The 23,940-nt window shown below is 43.1% G+C and overlaps 3 protein-coding genes across 3 annotated transcripts; 1 reads left to right on the top strand and 2 right to left on the bottom strand.

The window, feature by feature from the left end:
• Positions 1 to 437: 437 nt before the first annotated feature.
• Positions 438 to 4,650, top strand: fam124b (family with sequence similarity 124B). Its single transcript, XM_028419505.1, has 7 exons — positions 438 to 605; positions 997 to 1,028; positions 1,373 to 1,582; positions 1,828 to 2,223; positions 2,374 to 2,570; positions 3,317 to 3,479; positions 4,073 to 4,650. Exons 1-7 carry the CDS (start codon positions 532 to 534, stop codon positions 4,630 to 4,632), a joined length of 1,632 nt encoding a protein of 543 aa, XP_028275306.1. The 5' UTR covers positions 438 to 531; the 3' UTR covers positions 4,633 to 4,650.
• Positions 4,651 to 5,620: 970 nt separating this feature from the next.
• mmp28 (matrix metallopeptidase 28) lies at positions 5,621 to 16,919 on the bottom strand. The gene is made up of 8 exons (XM_028419508.1): positions 16,708 to 16,919; positions 15,772 to 15,848; positions 15,253 to 15,440; positions 10,888 to 11,109; positions 10,545 to 10,790; positions 7,777 to 7,926; positions 7,441 to 7,608; positions 5,621 to 6,956 (listed from the first exon to the last, which is right to left on the bottom strand). Exons 1-8 carry the CDS (start codon positions 16,843 to 16,845, stop codon positions 6,562 to 6,564), a joined length of 1,584 nt encoding a protein of 527 aa, XP_028275309.1. The 5' UTR covers positions 16,846 to 16,919; the 3' UTR covers positions 5,621 to 6,561.
• Positions 16,920 to 17,151: 232 nt separating this feature from the next.
• taf15 (TAF15 RNA polymerase II, TATA box binding protein (TBP)-associated factor) lies at positions 17,152 to 23,660 on the bottom strand. Its single transcript, XM_028419509.1, has 16 exons — positions 23,505 to 23,660; positions 22,774 to 22,798; positions 22,576 to 22,609; positions 22,417 to 22,495; positions 22,274 to 22,331; positions 22,011 to 22,192; positions 21,683 to 21,902; positions 20,217 to 20,251; positions 19,632 to 19,664; positions 19,439 to 19,548; positions 19,033 to 19,162; positions 18,854 to 18,949; positions 18,709 to 18,775; positions 18,519 to 18,601; positions 18,126 to 18,273; positions 17,152 to 17,505 (listed from the first exon to the last, which is right to left on the bottom strand). The coding sequence occupies exons 1-16, from the start codon at positions 23,512 to 23,514 to the stop codon at positions 17,466 to 17,468; spliced, it is 1,350 nt and encodes a 449-aa protein (XP_028275310.1). The 5' UTR covers positions 23,515 to 23,660; the 3' UTR covers positions 17,152 to 17,465.
• Positions 23,661 to 23,940: the final 280 nt, after the last annotated feature.

The raw sequence follows: 23,940 nt of genomic DNA on the forward strand, positions 1-23,940 counted from the left end.
GACTTTCTTTTTATTTTATATGTCAAAACTTGGGGTGTAGTGTAATGCTCTTAACAAGGTCTTAACAAACAGCTCTACTGTCCAGGGTTTAGAGCCTCCCGTGCACTTTTAAATCTGTCCAGCCCGTCTGGACTTGTCTCCTTTGTCCTCTCATATTGTTAGACGCATGCCATCTGCTCTCTGTTATTATAGACGGCTTTAGATATAAAGCAGCAGCACTTCAGCTGCTGCTGCCGCCTTTCACCCAGAGCTGCGGCCTCAGTAAGTGTCTGGATGCACTCCCGACTGGTTCTTCCAAACTAGAAAAGCGCACATGCAGGTTTAATTTGTGGTTATCTTGCCCTGCAGTCACACACACTGTGTTTCAGCATAACGGTGTGTGGTTGCCTGGTGACGTCACTGCCCCTTTTTTTTCCTTTTTTTGTGGCTGTGGAAAGAAATCAAACAGGATGCTTTCCTGCTCGGACTGCTGCAAACACTCAAACTTTCTGCCCTGAACACTCCGCCTGATGTAAGAGTGTTTACCGGACTATGTTATTGAGAAGAGCGGCGGTGTTAAAGGCAGCCGACGATGAAAACGTGGACTCCGGAGCTGAAACTGCCGAGTGAGTCAACTGTTGTCTCAGCGTTAGCTTCGGGCTAAAGCTAGCTAGCCAACTTCGTCTTTTTAGTCACAATGGGAATTAATTTTCCCGGCTGGTAGAACGTGAGCATTGACACATCGACATTTAAAACCAGCGACTCGGCTGTTTTGAACTTCTTATCATTTTTCTGTGTGTTTTTGTAACTTCTTAACTCTTTGTCGTGCTTTCTGATAAATGTATTTAAAACTATTGCTAGCTAACAACAGTAAATGTGTTGTCATGGTGACCAAAGGGGAAAAGGGGGCAGGTTTCCAAACCAACGACCACAAGATGGAGACAGATTTTTGTCTTTTCTTAAGCAAATGTTTGTGAAGCGGTTACTCATGTGCTTTCTATTTTGTGTGTCTTTCAGATCTGACTGCAGCAGGATGTCATCGTCTGGCAGTAAGTATAGCCTCACTCACTCTGATGTTCCAGACCTCCAATGATTTATCGTTTTTTTTTTCCTGCATATGATTTGTTTTCTCTAGATTTAAATCGTGTCTAGACACTAATGATGAGTTCTAGGGCAGGCAAATACAAAACTTAACTGTGTGGAGTTTGCAAATTATTTATTGGTTATGTTGTACATGCCTTTAAATTTAAAGTCTAAGAAGCCAAAATACACATTTCTAGCTGAGGTATTTTTTTATATAAGATATATATAAAGTAATTTTACCATCTACATTGCTGCACCATTTTAAAACCATCTTTGTACATCTAACATCTGTGTTTGTTTGTAACCATAGTTGAGCTCATGACCAGACGGGCCAAGCAGCAGCAGCAGCAGCAGCTCCTACTGATGAACTTGCATCTGCTTGCCAACCCTGGAGACTCTCTGTTGTTGCAGCACACCCTGGATCGCCTGCTGCGCTGGCTCTGCCCAAGCCTCCGCATCTTCCACGTGTCAGAGAGGGCCTCACCATTCAGGAGTTATTCCCACCTCTGTCCTGTGACGGGTAAGGATCCTCTATACGTTGTGTTACATGTATATAGATGTCAGTCATTTCTTTGGCAGGAATGCAAAACCTTGTTTAACCCATAAATCTGATGAGGTATGTATGAGGGGTGAGTGATGTTTGTATGAATTAAGCTTGCTATTTACTTACGTAATTACACCATCACACAAAATAAGTACCTACCAGAATTGTGTCTGTTTTTGTTGAAGATTGATTGAGACTAAACCTTTGTCAAAAATTTCCAGGCTACCCCTCTCTGGCCATCACTTTCTTCCTTCATGAGGCCTATGGAGAGGAGCGAATCCTCAAAGTGTTGGATTTCTTCCAGCGGCCGCCTTGGCAGTACCACCACACTGAGAGCTGTGGAAACCGAACTAGGGGGATCCACATTACTTCAAGCAGCTCACCATCCAACGCCTTGCTGCGGCCCTACCTCCTGCCCAGCAGAGACTTCTATAGCTTGGGAGCAGGGATGCCAGTGTGGGGGGTACGACCTGTGCACTGTGGAGGAGAAATACTGCGAGTGACACTGTTCAGTGGGTATGACAACTATGAAGACGCAGTGCGGCTGTATGAGACGGTGCTGCAGCGGCAGGCAGAGGAGCAAAAGACAGGTTTCTGCTGGTTCACCCTTCACACAGGTCAGACTTTAAGTGTTTTCATTTAATTTCTTGCAGTCAAATGTCAAGCATTGATTTAAAAAAATAATTCTCCTTAAATGAAGTAAAATCTTTAACTTATGTGCCACACTGAAATGTTCCTATGTTCTCTCATGTCTCTTTCCCACACAGAGCCTGGGCTGTGCCTTCAGCTAGCTTTAAAGCAGTTGTCACCAGGAGTTCGGGTGGAGCCATGCAGCTGTGCTGTGCTTCAGTTTAGTGTGGAAGAAATTGGTCAGCTGGTCCCACTGCTGCCTAACCCCTGCACCCCCATCAGCACAACGCGCTGGCAGACAGAAGACCTAGATGGTAACAAGGTTCTCTTCCAGGTAAGTGCAACTTAATATGTTAGTAACAGCCCCCATTCTTGTAATGGACAAAAAGCTTCTCTTTGATTTATGCACAGCTAAATCATGAAGTTTGTCATGTACGACAGAAAGATTTAACCCACTCTATAATTACCTCACAGCATACAGACTCACAGAGCAGGAGTTTTACTCTTTGCGCTGCTAAAATGTGATTCGTAGAACAGAACATTTTGTCACATTGTGCAGCTGGTCAGGTTTTCCAGTAGAATGAGGGGTTTGCTTTGGAGCAAAAGCAGCAGTTATCTTTTAAAGTGACAGTGGTAATGTGTTTCCTTTGACAAAGTGATGATGACTTAACCTGGAATATATTAGGCCTGTCTCCTGTTCAGTGATTCACATATTTAAACTGCTGGTTTAAAAAATGGGTGTGTTTTATGTAAAACGCTTTAGAACAGATATTTTGTTCCAAAGGCGTAGAGGAAGGTTTAATAGGAAGCTTAAAATCTGTCATGTGTTTAAGTTGAGATCATATATTTTTAAGATAAAACCATCAGTTCAGTAAATAAAAGACAGATCATTTTCCTGTACTTGTACTCTGTAAAAATGAAAACCTAAAGGTGCGTGGTCGCTGTCATCTGCAAAATCCACTCCATCAGAAAAGCCATGTTGGATGCGTGCATGTTAATTCTGTCAAAGTTACTTAGCTAAATCTGTGTAGTCCTGAGTGTAAATCATAATCCCGCTCTGCGTGTCCTTCTGTGCTGCAGGTAAAAACCCCAGTGCAACTTCAGCGACCTCTGACCTGTGCTTTCCCTCTGACCTGTCCAAGCGTGTCCCCCCGAGGAATGCAGCTCAGAAGCTCAGTACAGGGACACAGCCTGTCAGCCTGCAGCCTCTCAACTCCCCTGTCATGGCAAACACACAGGCAAGGTAGGCACAGAAGGAAAATGTGATTGTATGTAACTTATACAGACACACACACACAGTTAAATGTTTTACTTGGTACTTTTTCATCACGATTGGCCTGGAGCTTGAGAGACAGGAAGACATATCTCTAAATTATCACTCCTGGAGCTGTATAGAATGATTTGACTTGACAGTTGTTACATTTGGTTAACTGCTCACAGCTTGACAGCATATTAAAAAATAATTGTTATGTAGCAAGTACTTGTTTGCAGGACTGAAACCATAAAGAGCAGAAATAAATCATGGCATGGAGGATTGCTGTAGTATTTAAAATAAATGACAATAGAACATTTGGCTGCTGTTCAATACAGTTTGGATCAGTCTTGTATGGGTCAAGATCACATTTATGTACCACAAATACAGCAGTTGAAGAGCTGTGAAATCATCCTGTAAATTTAAGAAGAATGGCATACTATTGAATTTGTTTTTATTGAAAACCACTAAACATGTCAGTGGTCTAAGACCTTAAGGGGGTGATTTCAACCCTGAATGAATACTAAAAAGTTTGATTAACCAGAACATTTCAACACCGACTGACTGATGACTTTGTTGTTCAGGCCACAGGCCACGCAGTGACCCTATGTTGGAGAAACTTCATGGAGGAGGAGGAAGAGGAGGAGAGAGCCTGGGATCAGGGAGCTGCTGCAGCACTCCTCCTGGAAGCTCCTGTTACTCTTCCCAGCGCAGCAGCCCTGCTCCACTCTCAACCTCCAATCACCCAGACTCCCCTTTACGCCCCTCCATCACCCACTCTCTTTCCCATCTCCTCCTGGAGGAGGACGAGGAGGAGTCAGAGACCAACGTGGACACAGGCGTGGCCGTCTCACCTCACCCTGACACAGAAGTCAAAACAATGACTCGCTCCTCCTCAGTGGACCTTTTGATGTCTCTTCACTATGAGAGACCTGCAGCAGTCGGAGCCTCAGCTGTTGAGGGACTGGCTAAAGAGTTAAGTGAATGTCTGCCACGGACCCACATACGTGTTCAGTGTCCCTCTGGGAGGTGGGACTCAGATGCAGCAGGACAAAAAGCTTACAATGGAGGGAACAGGACTACTGCTGATATGCTGTCAGCACGCACAAATGGTGAGGAGCTAGTTGATGAGTTTTTCATCTGAATTCCTGCCACAATGACACAAGCAGTCATTGTGGTAATAATCACAGTGCAATGAAAACATATCTTACATGGAAAGAGACTCCCTTTAAAGCGAATCTGGACCTATGCTGGAAGCTGCAGCTGTGTAGTCTGAAAGAAAATGACACCAAACGACTGCAGCAGGTGAGACATCACAACCATTATACATTCTTTATATGATTGACTTGCTTCATAAATTTCCACTATGAACAATAAAAGAATAACGGCTTAAATACCTCCTGTGATAGTGGTACAAGGTAAATGCAGGTTGTTGATTGTCATTTTAGTAACATCAAATAATTAGTGCTGCTGTATTGTAGCAGTGTATAGCATACAAAGTAAATGTTTTGTATTAAAGTGGGTCCTATGACAGGCTAGGATTCAGCTAGGTAGGCTAGCATCTAATTATCTGATTGCCTTTAAAAAGAGGAAGATGTTCTTAGCATGAAGGCAGTCTAAGCATTGTGACTAGAATTCTGATTCAGTCTGCTCTCTACAGTATCAATCTGAAATCACCTTTTACTTATTAAAAGGTTTAACCTAATGTGTTTTAATTACATTTGCTTAAATGCACTTAAAATGACCGATATACCAGTATCTGTACATAAGATGTGGACCTGACTTGGCCAAATTATCACACTAAGGAATGGTTTTGTTATTTCTTTTACCGTAGTATTTTTTTAACCATACAGTCATACTGAACCTGAGACCACGGAAACATTAATTACTGCAAGACCACAGTAAGCACAGGATCAGCAGGCAGATTAAGTGAAATCTTAGCAAGTAAATCGTGGATTGGAGTGGTCACTGTAACAGATGGTAGTCAATTCCTGCACAGTGCTAATGGTCAATATGGCCATTTAAAGACAAAAAGATATTCTGAGAATCTGACACTCAGTTGTTCATTATTATATGTAATTTAGGGTTTTGCTCAATGGTCAGCAGGACACTGCAGCTCAAAGATGCCATTGTGTTGAAATGTTTACTGTAAAATGGGTGTTTCTGGAACAAAACACAGTCAGGAATTGTGAAGCTACTTAGCTCAGTGATTCATGCTTAGTGTTAACAGATAAATAAAACTGCTTTATAATCTGAAAACAACAGACTCGCTTTGTGTATTCTGACAGTTGTGATTCCATATAACTAGAGTAGAAGGTGGTAAGTTCAGTACTAATGTAATTCACACAGTAACCTACACAGTCACATATGACTACTCTGTCTACAGCGAGGAAAATCTGATCACATGTCGACTGAAAACACCGGTTGGGAAAAAAGTCAATAATGCATTGCAATCCATTGTTTAAATGAGGAATTACTTGTGATAGCAATTTGTTTCTGTGAATATCTTAGGGGTTTTTGAGATTTAAAAATATAAATAAGGTTGTGGGAAAAGAGTTGGGCCTTCTGCTAAATATAAAAAAATGTGTCTGTAGGTTATACCCACACCCTTTTCCAAAAAAGTTGGGCTATAGAAAAATATATAAAACTCCTGGTTGCAAAGTTTGTTTTTGTCTTTTTACTACATTCAGTTAAATATAGGGTTTATATTATTTGCATTTTGTTTTTTAATGTTTTATAAAGCAACCCAACATGTTTGGAAATAGGGTTTTAATGAAACTTATATTTTAGTGACATTATTATGTCATTACTGTTAGTGTGCAAAGAAAAAGCATAACTGCAGCTGCTAAGTAAACCAGCCTCCTAACAACATGATCAGATCAAAATCTAGTCTGAATTATAGGGGCAGTAGTTACAGGTGCATACAGTATAAATACTATATGTGCTATATGAACTAAGCAGCCCTATTTCTGTCAGGCTCCATCAGGATAAACTCTGTGTCTTTAAAGTTCAAGAATCTTATTATGACAGTATCAACAAATTGCACTTTAAACCTTACACCGCCCTCTGCTGGTCAAAGAATGTTATTGCTTTGAGGTGTGTTGATGCAACCAGTCCAGCTCAGCTCTTTGGCCCACTGACCCTCTTTGGTGACTCTCACCTTCACCGGGTCAAACTTCCAGAAGCGCTGTTCTCTGAAAAAGTAGAGGCGGCCGTCTGGACGGGTCAGCGCACCATTGGTCCCTTGTGGCAAGCCAGTCCAGTCTGTCAGCCTGCGAGGGTAGTAAGGCTCTTGGCGCAGGGTTTTAAGGTCAAGTACAGAGTAGCGGGAGCCCTTGAAGAGGACCAGGTGACCCAGTGGGGCATAATAGAAAACACAGTCAGGGTGACGAGGCAACCCCATCTCTGTGCTCTTCATGGGGAAGCTGGGGTCCAGCACACTGCCAGTGTAGCGCCATATTCGCTTCCCTGCAAAATGTGAGACAAAGTGAGACAAACAGAAGGCTAAATGTTCAAAATAATAAATAAAGTCATCCATTAGTTACCATATTTTAAACTAAGTATGACCTTTACAGGATAAAAATTGTTTGTACCTGTGACAGCAGAAAATGATGATTCATAGAGTGTTGATACAGCTTAAGCAGAGTTGTGTAATTTCCATATAACTGTTTGCATTTAGCAGATAAAAGAAATGAATTATCAAGCTGTCAGCTTTTTGGTCCAAGCAGGAAATTTGGCTGTAACTCTAAACCACACATTAGCATTCAGCAGGAAGGTGATGCTAATTAAAAACCACAAGGGAAGCTTCAGTGTAGTGTAGACTTTAAATAGTACTTTGCTTTTTAAAAAGGGCATAGGAGATCTATTTTGGGCTTTTAACACATGTTAACAGGTGAGGGAATGACTTTAAAAGGAAGTGTGAGTCGCATTAAGGGGCTCAGTGAAGCGGTACCTTTGAAAAAATACCACTTGGAATCTAATGGGGAGAAAGCAGCAGCCTCAATGGCCAGAGGAAGGTCAGGCCAGCGCTGACGGAGAGGCAGCGGGCCGCTCACTCTGCCTTCAGCTGATACAGTCCAGTACACACTGCCCCGAAACACCAGCACCGTCTCATTCTGGTCTGCAGACACAAACAAAAAAAACTGTGTTTTAATGTTCTAATGTTAACTCGGCATAAAAGTTCTTAATACTGGAAGTCTTTAGTTTTTCCTGTAGCCACACCAAAAACCACAGCTATGACGGATGTGGCTGACTGTTGTCTTGTGCTCCTGTTTGATTTGGAACTCACCCATAGTGATGGCATCAAAGACGCCCTGGCAGTAGACAGGCTGCCCCGGGGTGTCATGCCTGCGATGTAGCTCTGTGAACTCCCACTCCTGCAGCGCCGCGTGCAAAACCTGACCGGGCAACCTCACAGGACGATCTCCCAGCGGTTTACCTGTATGCCAAAACAATAACAACAACACAATGAAGCAGAAGGCATCAGACAAACACATGGTAGATCAGTCCACAGCTGCGCTTTATACATATAGGTGCCCACACAAAGGACAGTGAGGAGAGCTCTCATCCACACCAAGGGCAGCCTCAACAGTATGAGAGAAATGGACAAACATTTAAATTGTCCAGGATGTGGCTGGGTTGATGTATACTGATGGGTGACATTATACTGCACAGGAAATAAACAAGACTTAAGATAGAACACACACACACACAGAGGAAACAAACAAAAATCATTGAATTTTCAGGATGTAAAAAAAAAGACTCAGGATCAGAGTGTGTGACAAGAACAGAAGAACCAAGGGACGTGTGATCTCACAGAAAATGACACTTTAGACATGATTACAGTATGTTTGTGAGCTGAACAAACATTTGTGTTGGACATGGATAAAATCAGCACACACATGAACAGAAGGAAGACTCCAGGGTAAATACACACACACACACAACCACCACAGTGGATAACAGTACTGAAAAGCTGGGAGCAGTGCTGTATAAGATAAGGGTTGAATGTCAGACTTCAGTCATACAATAAACTTCCCACAGTGAACTCTACTAGAACTTTAATACATTACTATGCATCAGCTGTTGAAAGTGCAGGTTAAAGAGGCTTAACCATTTCAAACCACTCTATACTTCACTCCACCATATTTATTTGATACCTCCAGTATAGTTTTTTGTTGTGTATCAAATTTTCTTTAAAAGGTCCTATGCTTTCCTTTTTTTTTTAAGGACCCGTGTGTAAGATTTGGTGACACCTAGTGGCTGCAGATTCCAAGCACATTCAGTCTGTTTCATATAAACTTTTCATTAGTTCACGCAGCTCCTGCCTAAAGCTCGTATCTCTAAACAGATGTAGCATTTTTGAAGCACTAGCAGTCCTGTCAGTCTCTGGAGCTGCTTGAGAATCTACATGGGAGCAGCTGCAGTCTGCAGAAATTACTGCCACAGGGTGGAAATGAGGTTGATAAGCATACAGGAGAAAAGCAAGCTGCTAACTGAAGAATCCTGTCAGCTCTCACGGAGCTGTCTCTGGTTCTTTCTCTACAGACTGATAAGCAGACACAAACAGCAGTGCATACAACACCGTGGCTCCCAGAGAGGAAAACAGGGTCTGTGCAAGAGGTGAGGCAGCACACAGGTCAGCTGTGTTTTACTGTATGTTCAGAGTGTATGAGGCAGAGCAGATGGGTCTCAACAGACACTGTGCAGACAGAGAGGCCTGCCTGGAAGCTTCTGCATCACATGTTCAGAACTGAATTATCCAAATGACTGTGTGTGACTGTCCTGCAGCAAACATTCCTGCAGAGGGCTGTGTTTTTACTGGCCCTCTCTCTGCAGCACACCTGAGGTTCACAGCCAAACAAGCAAAGAAAGTGTTTCATGCTTCTCAGAGTGCAGTGATGTGGTGCAAACATGTTTGAGATGTATTGTTGTTATTAGTGAAATCAGTTTCTAAGTAGCTGTATTTAAAAAAAAAACAAGCAATGAGAGAACATAGCAGAGCGAGCACAAGTGGAAACCTGCCTTACACATGCCAGGAGGGACAACGCACCCTCACAGCAAACCATCATACACAAAGTCATATGCAATGCTCACACACACTGCAAACACCAGTAATCTATCCCAACAAACTGACACAACTCCCAGGTAAACACTGTGAGAAGCACAGAGCTGCTGGAGAATAATAATACACAAACTGTTATTTTGGAGCTGCCCTCTCCCTGGAGCCAAGAGGCCACACAACTGAAATTGATAGAAGAGACTCCTGCTGTGAAGGAGGAACTCCTTACACTCATCATTACATGCTACTCTCACACTTGCAGTAGTATACAGAAAGAGTGTTAGCAAAGGAAGCTCAACACAATGCAGCTTCACAAAATGCAACAACAGATGTTTCTAGAGGACCAAAAAAGGACTAATAACACCAACAGCATACTCAGTCATTTGCTTGTTAATAAGTTTGGCCATATCAGTCCCTCGATAAACTTCTGTCATCAGTGCGACTTGCAGCACATTTCTGATTTTTGTGTGTATATTTGTATACATTTTCTTGCACTGAATCAAATCAAACTGTTTTTAGTGACACATGGAGACCTTCAACAGGCTTTTCTGTTGTATTTGTACTCATTCTGTGTTTGCAGCTGGTGACCTTGTGGCCTCTTCACAGCTCAGTGCCACAACTCCAGGTTTAATGGGCCACAGAGCAAAAATGACCTGACTTTTGTTTCCTAAAAGATTTCCTGGTTTCATAAGACTCAGCGATTCATGTTAGTTCTATGTATTCCAATGTAAAAATTGCAGCCTCACCATCTTCCTCAGACACTGGACAACCTCTGTCTACCAAAGACTTCTGGGTTTGTAATGGGTCTCCCTATAAACCTCAGGAAAAAGTGGTAAAACTACCCGTGTGTCCAGTGAAGGTTCTATGTTTAACACCTCTCCTGCCTCAGAGCCAAGGTTAATTTCTTCAGACATCAGTCTATGATGATTAACTCAGCATGTCTGAGGTCAAAAGAAATGACCATGAACCCAGCAATAAATCCTGAATCTGCTCACCGTACAGCTGCTGCACTGCGAGGATGTCGTCCCAGCTCAGAACCAGGCTGCGGCCCAGTTTCCTGTAGTACGGCGACATCAGAGCGTGGCGGACGGGGGAGTGCTCCAGTCCCAAAGTGTGCCCGATCTCATGAGCCGTCACCATGAACAGGTTGTGTCCCTTGTGTCCATTCAGAGTCCACCTCTCTGCCATGTCAAAGTGGGCTTCCCCCCTGCGAGGCAGGAAGGCGTGAGCCAGAGTTCCCCCTGAATGTCAGAAAAACAAAAAGCAACAGTGGATGTCAAAGATTTGTGGTGAAACCTTGATTCTCTATACAGTAAATTATTCACTGATGAGTCTGACCTGGTCCGTCAAAGGCGTTGCTGGCCCCATCGTTGTGGTCTCCCTCATAAAAGGCCAGCCGGATGTCTGCAGGCCCTTCGGGGGCCTCCTGGAACACCAGGCCTGACACGTTGCTCCACAGCTGGAAGGCAGCGCGCACTGCCAGCCGCACGGAGCCCAGAGCCAGGTGACGAGGCCAGTTCACTATCTGGTAGGTCAGATGACGTTTGTACCACTTCTCAGCTGGAGAACAAGGAAACATGAGGAGGGAACATCAACATGAAGTGTTGAAAAAAATACTGACCGGGAATTTCTGAGATTAACAATTTTAACAACAATTTTTGACATTAAATCGCAATCCTGGAGACGTTGCTCGCTGTCATGGCCGCCGTGGGAGAATTTATCAAGTTATACTTTCAGCTGGGTTTATCAATGAGGAGACATGTGTTACCTTACCGTATGAAGTCCATTACGCATTTGCCCAGCCAGTGGCATGGTCATGATGATGACGTGTTTGCAACGCGCCGTGATTCCTTGACAGAAATAAGCATTTAATGATGCAGGCTACTCCTAAATCTGTCACTTTTCTTTCTTTCGTAAATTGCGATTTAATGTCAGAGAATATCCGAAATAAATCGAGATTATTCTTAATATGTATTTATTGATTTTTCGTCATACCTGCTTTAAACCAATGCCCGGAAGTGTTTTACACTAGCTGTGTTACTTCTGCTAAACTTTTGCATTATAATTTCGGGATGTCAGATATCCTGTGTTTAACCCCTCCTGCTTTGCAGAAGAGCCTTTGAATCCAACAGGCTGAGCCAAAATGATAGGATGTTAACCATGTCAGCTTAAGGCTGGGTAAACTAACAAGCACTCTGAGTACAGGCTGGACTAAACAATTTACTTCAACACGTGTCTGTGGTTATGTTTAGGTCGGACATGATTACATGTGTCACAGACTTCAGGATTTGCTCAGGGACAGGACAGGAGGAAGGAGAGGCTCAACTCCAGCCATTCTTTAATTTACCAGGCTGTTAATACATACAGGATTACACAGTATACCAGTCTGGAAACAAAGTAAGCAAGAGGAGAAACACACATCTAACAAAGAGGCAGCCTCACAGGAAGCAGTCATTAGATGATATGAACAGGCTGCACACTCAGACCAGCTGCACACATGTTATCATCTCACATCTATTGACTCAGGACTGATCTGTCTAATCACTGACTGTCAGTGACAATGTTGGTAAAATCATTTTTAGCTGCTGACAAGAATGTTCACCTTAAACCTGCCATAACTGATTTATCTGCAATAACTCTGCACTCTGGCCACAAGGGCTTTATGTGTTCACACATACCTGCAGTGCTGAAAGTGGCAACATGAATCAAACATGTTAGCAGCTGTCAAAATATTTAAAAAAGAGAGAGTTAAATATGAGTGGGAGGTCTGCACACATCGCCTGCATTACTGAGAATTCAAACCTGCAGACCATTTTGTGTAAAAACAGCAAAGAGTCGATGGGAGCGATATGTACAGCACCAGAGGTATGTACAGTTCTACATACTGCAAACAGCACCCTGGAGATGGAGAATATCTGGATATCTGGAGCCATTAAGAGCAGCCGTAGGTTCAGCAATGACGGCAGTTGTGTTTCTGTGTAAGTAAACACACAAGCAGAAGTTGTGTTTTGGCAGCAACTGAAGCATTTTTGTTGGATAGAGATGTTAAAAATGTAAGAGTGGAAGCACCTGGAGGTTCAAACACCGTAAACATGTGAGGGTGAAGGAGTCATCCCATTCGAGGAGGAAGCTAAAAAGTAAGACATGAAGCCAATAACGTACAGCTGCTAATGCTGCTTTCCCGTCCTAACTCTACATTTGCCACATGGTGTGTCTCCCCGGCGCCTTCTCTCCATCACAGACCGCCACAGAGTAAGAGGTCCCCAGAGGACGGCGGAGAAGCCAGGAAGTCCGATCCCAAGACATTCCGAGACTTCCCTTATGGAAGCAATTACCATGATGCCCTCTATAGGGAGGGTGTGTTATCACATTAGGAAGGGACTGAGATCATCTGATAGCTCAAGTTATTGTTTGTGGAGGTGCAGAGCGGCTCTGTGTGTTGCTGGTGTTAGAGGAGGCCGTTTGACACACGCACTCATAACACATCAGAGAAGTACTGCAAAAATCCTGGTTTCTCAGAGCCTGAGGTCATCACACATGGATCACATGGTATGTTTTGTCTGGCCAACACAAAGATGTTTAATCGTTTAATCTAATGTAATACTAAAAAGCCTTGGAGATGGTTGAACCACAGAAAATGTTGGCCTTTCTTAAAAAAAGAGGAAGAATTGATTGTTAAAAGAGCTGCTAAGTACGGCCCTGTGTGGATCTCTGTGTCTGCGGCTGTGATTCCAGAGCTTCCAAGGCACGGCACAGGTCCATTGTGAGTGCATACACACACCTATTGAATTTTAAAGGCTTATCTTAGACAAGAGTGGTGGAATGTCTGTTCTGTGAGTATCAGTGGGAACAACCATCACGTCAAGGTCTGTTTACAGTTACAGGAAGCTCACAGACGGCCATGCTCGCCTTAAACACAATCACAGCACCGCTGGGAGTCAAGAAGCTCTGCAGGCCGCCCGGCTTCATTTAGGACAAACAGCATCATAGATTATAGATTGACTGTCAGCAGAAAGGACAGGGTAACATCATTCCAGGATGGGTGTCATCTCCCAGTCTCTCTCTCTCTCTCCCGCTACGTGTGATGTCAGCATCCCACTTCTTCCCTGCACTGTCAGAAGGAGCCTTGACTTGTGTTGTCACCATGTCATCGTTCACATCTGCGAAGCAGTGATCCAGATGAGCCACACCACTAACACTATATTCATAACTGAGGCCTGCAGAGTAATCGGTTTCACTGGCACTTTTCCCAGTCTGAGTCTGTCAGCCCAAACATGAAGTATTCTTTGTGCCACAGGCAAAAACACATCTGTTGTCTCTGTTAGACAAAACAACATCACAACGCTCCTTCTCAGAATTAGGATATTAAATTGTTTACCTCCATCAGTGGGTGTATGACGCCTGTGACAGCTTTGACCTGAGGGTGTAAAAGAATCGCTGCTGTTTGTGGTAACAGTGCTGCCGTCCATCACACAAGTCACGTCTGGGTCTAAAGTAATGGCACAGAGCTGTTTTCCTACATAAGAACAGGCTGAAATCATCCAAACAGCCAGTCACTCAGCAGGTTAACCCCTTCATTCAGATATCTGGCCTTTCAGATAGGCGGTCGGTTTGGCAAACAACGTGATCCAGTCAGTCAGCTGTGGATGTGTTTTCCAGAGGGAACATGTCAGGTACTGACATGAAGAGGCAGTGGCAAACATCAGCTACCACTGCATTCCCCAAGCATTAGCCAAGCCCGTCAGTGACAGGGAGGAATGCAGAGGCTGCACACACCATGAGGCTGGAGGAACAGGGACACAGAGGAGAAGGAGAAGGAGCTTCTCCTGCTGCTGTCACCACACAGGAAACATGGCAGCACCCACTAAGGACACTCACACATTTTCCTGTCCTGAAGAGTGGCTTTATTAACACTATAGCACAAAGTAACACTTTGTTAATGATGAATTCAGACTACTGCCACCTGCTGGTGTGGACAGGTACTTCCTCTCACGCAGAACATAATGTGCTAGTTAGTATATACTGTATATAGGAAGCTAGTACATAAAAATAACAACATTAGTTGGCAGAATCTACAGCACGTGTTTCTGTCAGGAAGGAAAAGTAACACCTGTCAGTAATTCTCTGAGATTTTCTGTAAAGCACCCTGAGCTATGAGGGGACCCTGCGCTTAATTACTTGATGGAATCTGCACAAATTTGCCAGCTGCCCCCTTAACCACCGATAAACTCTTTAAATCCTCTTTGACCTGTTCAGACTGCAAATCTCACCAATAATTACTGCATTTATAACTGAAAATTGCTTCAATCACAAACTTCATTGTTTGCTGTAAGGCAATAAAGTGACAGCGCAGAGAGCAAGAGACTTCAGATATATCAGATATATCAAGGGGTGAAACCTCACACAGAGGAGAGGAGCAGGTAACTCAGTAACTCGAGACATAAAAATGCTTTGTTGAGGTGTACAGTTAACTTGAGGATGCATGGAGTTGTGTATTTGCAGCTAAAAGCCAGAATCATCCAGACTAACATGCACAATCAGGCCCTCCACTAGATTTAATTACAGCCATTAACTCCATTTAGTGCTTTGTTTTATGAACCCTCCCAACTGACTGTTGACTCTTTAAAGCCACAACAGGACACACCAAGACAGCCCTCTCACACACAGATGGCCCACCTCATCACACACTGCTAAGAAATGTACCTTTTGTGGCAGAGCGCCTCCTGCGCTGCTGCGGCTGCCTGTTCCCAGTAAAGATGATGTTTACTCTCTGAGTCCAGATCTGCTGGCTGCCCTCATCAGACACCCCGCAGCGAGGCTCCGCCATCTGCCGCAGGGTGGCGCTGTCAAGTTCACCAGTGACGGGGAGACGGGACAACCACTGGAAGTCGCTGCAGGGAGAAGAAAAGTCATATTAATAATCTGTGAATGGACAGAAAAACAAAGCAGCAGTGCACTCAGCCATCAGCACAAGCTGAGACGTTCAATCTGTCTCTATTACAGTTACAGTCAGACAGGCCAGAGGGCGAGGTTCCTTACATTCCTGGATGGTTCAAAGAGGGTTCAGCAGAGGTTTCCCAGTGCAGAGATGAGGCTGTGTTTTAGTGTCCTGCACTGACGTCCAGCCCCAAGGCTCGTCACTGACCTCACCCTCCCCCCAGGTGAACACACTAACACACATCCTGATCACCAGCCTCATCACTGAGAGAAAGCTTCACCTACCGGATGGCTGACTGCACCTCAACTGCATTGTGGATGTGGTGGTCCTGATGGAGGTACCCGTACTTTTCCAGAAAATCCTGCAACAGTAATCAGACACACACACATAGCTGAATTCCCCAGAGAGGCCTTCTGCCCTAAAAAGGAAATAAAAACCTCATAAAAGTGTGAGGATAATTTTCCATTTGTTCCTTATCTGCTGTAGCGTGCCATGTACAGTACACATGTGGACCACCCATAAAACAAAGAAACCCCCCCAGTGTCACTTTAATTCATAGTAATTATTCAGCAAGAATTTCATGTAAAAAATATGAGTACAGATCTGAGGTGTTGCATAGTGGATTGTTTAAAGTCACCGTCCTGCCTGTGTGTGCAGCACGTTTCATGTTCAGACAGCAGCAGATGATTACAGATGTGCTGAAGCTGGGCTGGAAATTAAAACTGAGATGACAGATGTGTTTCAGTGAAAAACAAAGATGTTCCATTGTCTAATCAGACACAGAGGACAAAGCGGAGGAGATCTGTGTGCGTGTTAACAGTCTGATGCTACAGGGTGATGAAGTAAGACAGGATTAAAGCAGCGACTGCATGCCTGTAGTTGATGTTCTAAACGTTTCATATGGTTTATGCATGCACATTGAAAAACAAAAGATCATGACATCGATTTTACCAGAGGATCGATACTTTGTACTTTTTGTTAAATACGGCAGAAAACAAAAAGTCACATCTAGGAATGAGAAAGTTTGTGCTGAAATTAACCAAAGTAAGTTAAAGTATTTCTTACGACTATAGGGTACATTATGGTAAGTTTATTTTTGGCAGTTAATGGTTGTCCAGGTTTTTGTCCTTACAGGACGCCATAGCTTTAAAGTTGACCGTCTCTGGACTGAAACTTCCACAACAGTGGTACTTAAGTCTAAATGGATGGGATTAGGGTACCTCTGGGTCCAGGAGCAGCGGGGATCCGCCGGCGGTGTGAGCGGTGAGGAGCGCAGTTATCAGGATCCAGATGCTCCTCGTGCCCCGCTCTGCTCCGCACCGGAGGCGGAGGAACCACGCCAACATCACACGGTGCATTCCCGCTGCGCTTGAAAAACGGTGTTCATGACTGACTTTCCTGGCAGAGAGCGCGCAGCTGGTCGTCTAACACCTCCATCCATGTGAGGACTGACGGAGCTATACAAGCGCCTGGAGAACTGAAGGAAGAGGAGGAGGAGGAGGGCCAGCCCCGCCCCTCTGAGTGAAGGCTCGGGGCAAAATACCAGCAGAGCATGGCAGCTTTCCACTGTATCAGGCATTAAACATGCTGGATGTATAAACTGACAGGAAGCGAAGTGAAAAGATCACAGTTTTAATATTATTTTTGGAAAAAAAAAAAAAGAATCCCGGTAAAACATTTTATTCCGTTCATACAAAACAATGGTACAAGGTCTACCACACAAAACATCAGCAACTAAATCTGAGAGGAAATTAAAATGATGTACAAAGAAATAAAACAAAAACAAAACACACATCTGACCATGTGCCAATCAGCCCTTCACATTACCCCCACTCACAGATTAACAGTAATATTTAAGATGCACTGGCTACAAAAAGTAGACAAATCTGAGAGTCTGATCTACCCCCCCCCCCTCCCCGAGCTTAGCTTTCCAAACTAAAACTCCCTCCTCGTGAACTCAAGGGCTTGGATGGTCCTCTTAGTATGGTCGGTTTCTCCTGTCGTCCCTACGGTCACCTCTGTGGAGAAAACACAGACAACCATTACATCAAAGGTCCTTTTGTGTTCTGATCTGACAAATTAAGGTGAGGTATGATGTCATCTTCTCATTCACCCAGCCCATTAAATCTATAAATGGATAACATCACTTGAATTCAATATAGTAGCCTTCCATTAACAACATGACTTTGTAAATGCTGCATATCACCTTTGTAAAGCACCAATTAATCAAAACTTCCCACTGCTGTTGTGATATGTTGGGTGAGGGTGTAGCATGATTTTTTTAATAGGCATCTACAGGGTTATATACTCAAAACCAGACATTCATTCAAATCTGCTCCATTTCCCTGCACCTTTGTCCGTCTTTATATCCTGGTCAAATGAGATGGGTAAAAGCAGCAACAGATGACTTTCACAACTTAGAGTTTGCAGTGGCACTATGCTAAAACAATGGCTCTGTTTCAATAGATATACTACCACAGCATTTAGCAAGCCAGAACAAAACAGCAGTGGTTGTGCACTGGTGCGACTGTATTTTTTCTTGTGAGACAAGCAACGCCCTCTCCTGGTTGTATAACCAAAGTACAGATCATTTAAATAATCATTTTGCAGCAGCAGGTTCAATTATGCTTGAACCAACCTTCCACCGATCTTGTATCCACCGCCAAATCCGCCGCCTCCGCCACCTCCACCATAGCCTCCACGGTCTCCCCCACGGAAACCTCCACCTCCACGACCTCTGAAGCTACCCCCTCTGTCTCCACCAAAACCACCTCTGCCTCCACGATCTGCAGACACACAGAGGGAGAAGTCAGAATAAAATGCTGGACAAATGCCGATAAGAAAAACATACAAATGTTGAAGTAAATCTCGTTTATGTAGGGGCCTGTATGTTTTTGGGTAGTCAGTTCTACACATTAAGACATTTTCTTGACACTTGAAGGTAACTTCTTCAAATTTGGCATAAATGCCTACATGATTCTAGTTTTACTAGTTTTGAGTGTATTTACTAAGATCTATTTGGAGTTCTTACCTCCGCCTCCAGCATCTCCTGGTTTAGGTGTTCCACACTTGTTACACTCCTGTCGACGTGCAAAATTCACATTGCCGCAAGAGCTTCAGAGATGAAGAAATGAAATTGTTATTCAAGAATCAGGCCCAGGTATGTTGTTCTGATGTGTTTAACCGTTTATTAATTGAATAAAAGAAGCATTAATACTAACCTGTTGGGACAAGGCCAGTCACCTCCCTTCATGTCAAAGCTAGGACCACCACCGCGACCTCTGAAGCCTACCAAAAGCCAAAGACCCCTGATTAAATAAAACAGTACCTGAAATTGCTATATGTAAATATGAGACTAACACACACCTCCTCGTCCTCCTCGTCCTCCACCTCCTCTCTGTACGAACTCAGCTCTGCGTGTGGCGAATGATACGTTGATAGGCTTGCCTTTGAATTCCTTTCCTGAAATTACAACATCACATGTCAAGCGTGAATTAGGCTCAACCATCAAGAAAAAAATAAAGTGACTTGTTTAGAGGTTTTACCATCAAACCAGTCAATAGCAGCTTTGGCTGAGGGTGGGTCATCAAATGACACTGTGGCTTCTCCTTTTGGTAGACCAGTGCCCTTGTCATAGTACAGGTTGATCATTGGCATGCCAGTCTTCTTATTCACCTAGAAGAACAAAAACATAGACACAGCGCTCTAATAAACAGCCAAAAATAAACAGCTGTAGAGTAACACTATTTGGATTAGCCAAATTAGACCCTGTCCCTCCAAAAGTAGCATTAACTGATGACAACAAATAAAAAAACCCACACTGCAAGTTACAAGGACAAAGACAACAACTTACAAATACACGCAAATATGTAATAATCTTTTTTGGAATAATGGAGAAAAAAGCCTCTACATGCACACTGTGGCGTGTGACAGTGTGCACTTTTTCAGTACCTTGATGATGCCTATCTGTTTGAAGTAGTCGCCGACTTCCTGAACTGTGACATCTTCTCCAAGTCCCTGTACAAAAATGGTGTTGTTGTCAGAGTTGTCCTGTTCTCCAGCTGCAGAAGAGAACAAAAATAAGACATCAGAAATCACTCAGGTGGACCCATAAGTCTTTTTTCCTCACTTAATCATCACTCACATGGTTCATCCCTTGAGCCGTAGTCTCGAGAGCCTGTGAAAACAGAGGAGAGGGTGGAGAAGAAAACTTGAACACGGACTCATTAAAGTGGTAGTGTTTCACACAACTAATTAACTTTAGCCCTACCCAAATGCATATTGATACAAGGAAAATTAAACAAATTCCATATCGTTTACAGCTCTCTGATGGGTGTTTTTATACCATTCCATCACATACCAACACCTCTCAACAAGAACAGATCTGTTTTTGTCTTTTGAGCTTACACCAGAAATGAAAACCACCAAAAATGTCTCCAGTTTTAGAAAGTTTTTCCTTCTTCGTCCTGGGAACACCTCTGTGTTTTTTACAATCAGCTTTCACCTCTTCATGCAACAATCCCATTTTTTAACTCTTCAAGCTCCACGTTCTTTACCATATCTGAAGTCATTTGAGAAATAGCATTAGGTGGAGTCCCTTGGGATCTGGACATGGAAATGGTGGCATTCACTGAGTTTCTCTTTCCCTTTGTAAACCCCCCTCTTTTCTTTTTTGCTAACTCAAGTTCTTTTCTCCCCCACCGACACAGTTCTGATGCTCGTCACTTACCACCGTAATTTTTGTAGCCACCACGGTCACCACCTCTGCAGAGGAAAAATTGGAGATATGATGGCTTTTCCTTTGTCCCAACTGAGAGCTCAAAGCTCCCCTACATCCCCATCAGTATGCACTCCTGCCAGGGTGTGCGACTACGGTGGAAATGTCTCACATGAGGAATGCGTTAGTCTTTCACATTAGAGATCAATGAACAGATGACTAAGCAGCTCTGACTGAACAATCAGGCAGTCGAGTGATGACAGTCATCACGTGACACTTGGTCACCATTAACAAAGAATTTGGTACTCGTTTACATGACCAGATTGGGTACAAAGTGCTGGAAAACCAGCTGAATTTCTTTCTATAAAATCAGAAGCCAAATCAGGGGTGCAGAAACCAATGAGCAATCTTCCTCTGAGTGCATTTATGATCCTTTAACAGAGGTCCAAGTTTTAGTTCAATCACTCTGAACACCTGTAGTATAAAATGTAGATCCATGTTAACACAATACACATGTTCGCCATTGTCATATAAACAACACTTGAATGAAACCTGTTGAATGTGAAGCAGCTTGAAGATGTGGCTCTAGGTCTAATGTGCATCATCTCAGTGAAGTTTCCATTGTTCACAACTTTGTGGTCGTCACACAACAGCATATCAAAAACTGAAACAGCAGCTGGCATTTAATTTGTAAGTGGCACCCTGTTGTCTTTTAAAAAAAAACAAACTAAATTACAAAATGTGACAGATAACTCTAAAGGGATATTTCCAAGCTTAAGAGAGTTGCATAGAAATACGCACTAGAAAATCACCAACATGGGTGCTGCCAAATTTTAAGCTACAAAAAACAAACGTATGTAATTCTTTTCTTAGAAATTAGGGCAGATGGATATTTTATCAAGAATGTCTTTATATTGACAACTTCAAGGATCAATAACAAAAAAGGGAGGGGCGATGGTGAAAAAACTCATGGGCTCGAAAGCACTCTTTTAATTATTCCCATCCAACCTATTTAAAAATACCCAGTGTGCCGTCACAGTGTGTAGAAAAACAAGTTGCTGGACCAACACCACACAAGTGTCTAGATTTTTAACATAGTAGTAAAACCAGGTCTCTGGTGTCCTTAAAACTCAAATGACTCCACTCTGACCTTTGATAAACCACCAGTTACGTAAAGCACTAATAGTAATTTGATCCTAGCACCAATGTGGATGACACTAGAGCAATTATATTTTGTAAAAAAAAAAAAAAATCTGACAAGGTTCATACACCTGGAGCACAGTGCAGAGGGTTAGGGAATATTACCTAAGGCAACATTTGATGAAAAAAACGTAATACGGTTTAGGGAGCTGGAGCACAAAGCGGATGAGTGCTAAAAATCCATCTATGCGGATGGCTTGTAGTTGATGAGTGATGACGTGTGACATGTCTCAAATTTCTGTGAGGTACCTTGGGGGTAGTGGCACTGTGCAACTTACCCCATACCAGGAGGTCCACCTCTTCCGCCGCGGTCATATCCCCCACGGTCATATCCCCCACGGTCGTATCCGCCACTGCGATCATAACCACCACGGTCGTATCCACCACTGCGGTCGAAACCGCCACGATCATAGCTACCGCGACCTCGGCCTCTGTAGCCCCCTCGATCTGTACTGTCTCCATCACTCCCAAACCTTCCACCTTGACCACCACTTTCGCCTGTTGCAAAGAAACAGCAAAAAATACCAATATCAAAACAAAATTTGTCTTGAGGAAAAAAAAAAAAATCTTACCCCTCTACAGCAAAAAGGGTCTGGCTACTCATACCTTCACTCCACCTTCCATAGCCTCCACCAGCGCCCTGCCCACCAAATCCTCCACCGCCGGCGCCCTGGGCACCATAGGAACTTTGCTGTTCATAGCTATCTCCTCCACTTTGTGCCTGGGCACCATAGGAACTTTGCTGCCCGTAAGTACTTTGCTGGCCATAAGAAGGCTTGTCGCCATACCTTGATGAGACATACATCATTAGTCAAATTAAACTACATGTGCATAATGTATTTGCAGATGTGGTATTGGCATTAGCTTACCCAGATGAGTCTTGTCCATAATTGTTATAACTCTGTTGTTGAGGTTGGGTATAACCATCTTTTAAAATACATAGACAAAAATAATTTAATTGCAAAACAATCTACTACTAAATTTGTTATCTTGCAATATGCATTAACAATACCTTGTGTTGCAGCTTGTTGCCCATAGCCAGCATAATTCTGCCCTCCATAAGAGCCACTGCCATTTCCTTGTCCATAGCCCTGAAAGTACAAACACAAGACTTGGTAAAGTAGTCTGTAATAAATACAGCCTATACGAGGAGTTTGGAATAAAGACTTACCTGTCCACCCTGCTGACCTCCATAGGATCCATAGCTGCAGACACAAGACAATCTAATTTTCAGTTTTAGGGGCACTTAAAAAGATCACATGTGAAGTTATACAGTCAGCATACTTTACATAATCATGAACAATCATATGTATACATTTAACGTAAATGCACGGTTTTGAAGGGCACTTTGTGTTTGTTTATACATCACCTTTGTGAGCCACCGTAGCCTGAATCTGCAAGAGAAACAAAGCAACAAAAAGTTGAAAAAGATGCCTGAAGGAAACACAAAGTATTTGCTAAACAGTGTATTATCGACGTGGGCGACTAAGTAACTAAGTTCACCGCAAAAGCATGTACTTTAGTAGGACAGCTACAAGCAAACAGGCCCGTCGCCAGGCCGGTGCAGTGAAAATGGCGGTCAATTTAACGCCGGTTTTGACTAGACGTTGGAAATGGAACCACCTTCGTAAAGTACATAGTATGCTTTTTAAGAAATTAAGTGAAACGTAACATATATACTTACAACTAGAACTATTCAGGTAGTGTTAAAGCCGCAAAATACTACTGGTTGAAAGGTGAGAAACACAGCATCCGTGTAAACAAAGACGCATTCATACTGGCCACCTGCAGCTAAGTTGGTCAACGACAAAACGGCAATGTACAGCCTGCCATACTTACATTAGCGTGTATCTTAAATTTAAATTAAAATGTCTGAAGTAAATTTCACATCACGACAGGGATTAAACTATAGTTGTTCTAAGCATTACTCCGGCTTTACTAATGTAAGACAAGCTGTTCCATGAAATAGACGGAGCCCTTCCGCGGGCCTCGCGGTTCTAAGCTAATGTTAGCTACAAAGCTATCCGACCCACTTTCGGTTATTTACTCAAAAAAACAAACACACAAAATATTAAACACTCACAAAATATGTTGACTTACCAGTGGCCATTGTGTGGGTAAATATTTATATAGTTTAAAAATCAATGAAGTCCGTTTGTTGTGATTAGCTGATTAAAAACCCTAACTGAATCTACGCAGCGACACAGACGTGAGCTTAGCACGCTGCAGCTCTTCCCTTATGAGGTTTCTTCTTCTTCCGCCTGCGGACCGCTCCAGAGCTCGCATTTGATGCTTAAATTTACCGATCGCCACCTAGTGGTCAGAGTGTTGACTACGAATTTAAAAAGTAGGAAAAAGAAGCCTATGTGTGAATTTACTGCATCTTTTATATTTAAAAAAATAATCAAAATTTTGTTTTTCGAAACAGGGGATAAAAATTGAGTCTTAACAAATTTTTTTTCTAAATTCTTTATTTATTTGAAGAAAAGCACAGCATGCTAAAGGCTGTAGGCAAGTATTAAGTCACTCCTTGTCT

The sequence above is a fragment of the Parambassis ranga genome, chromosome 13 (genome assembly GCF_900634625.1).
Source record: "Parambassis ranga chromosome 13, fParRan2.1, whole genome shotgun sequence".
Classification (NCBI taxonomy): domain Eukaryota; kingdom Metazoa; phylum Chordata; class Actinopteri; family Ambassidae; genus Parambassis; species Parambassis ranga.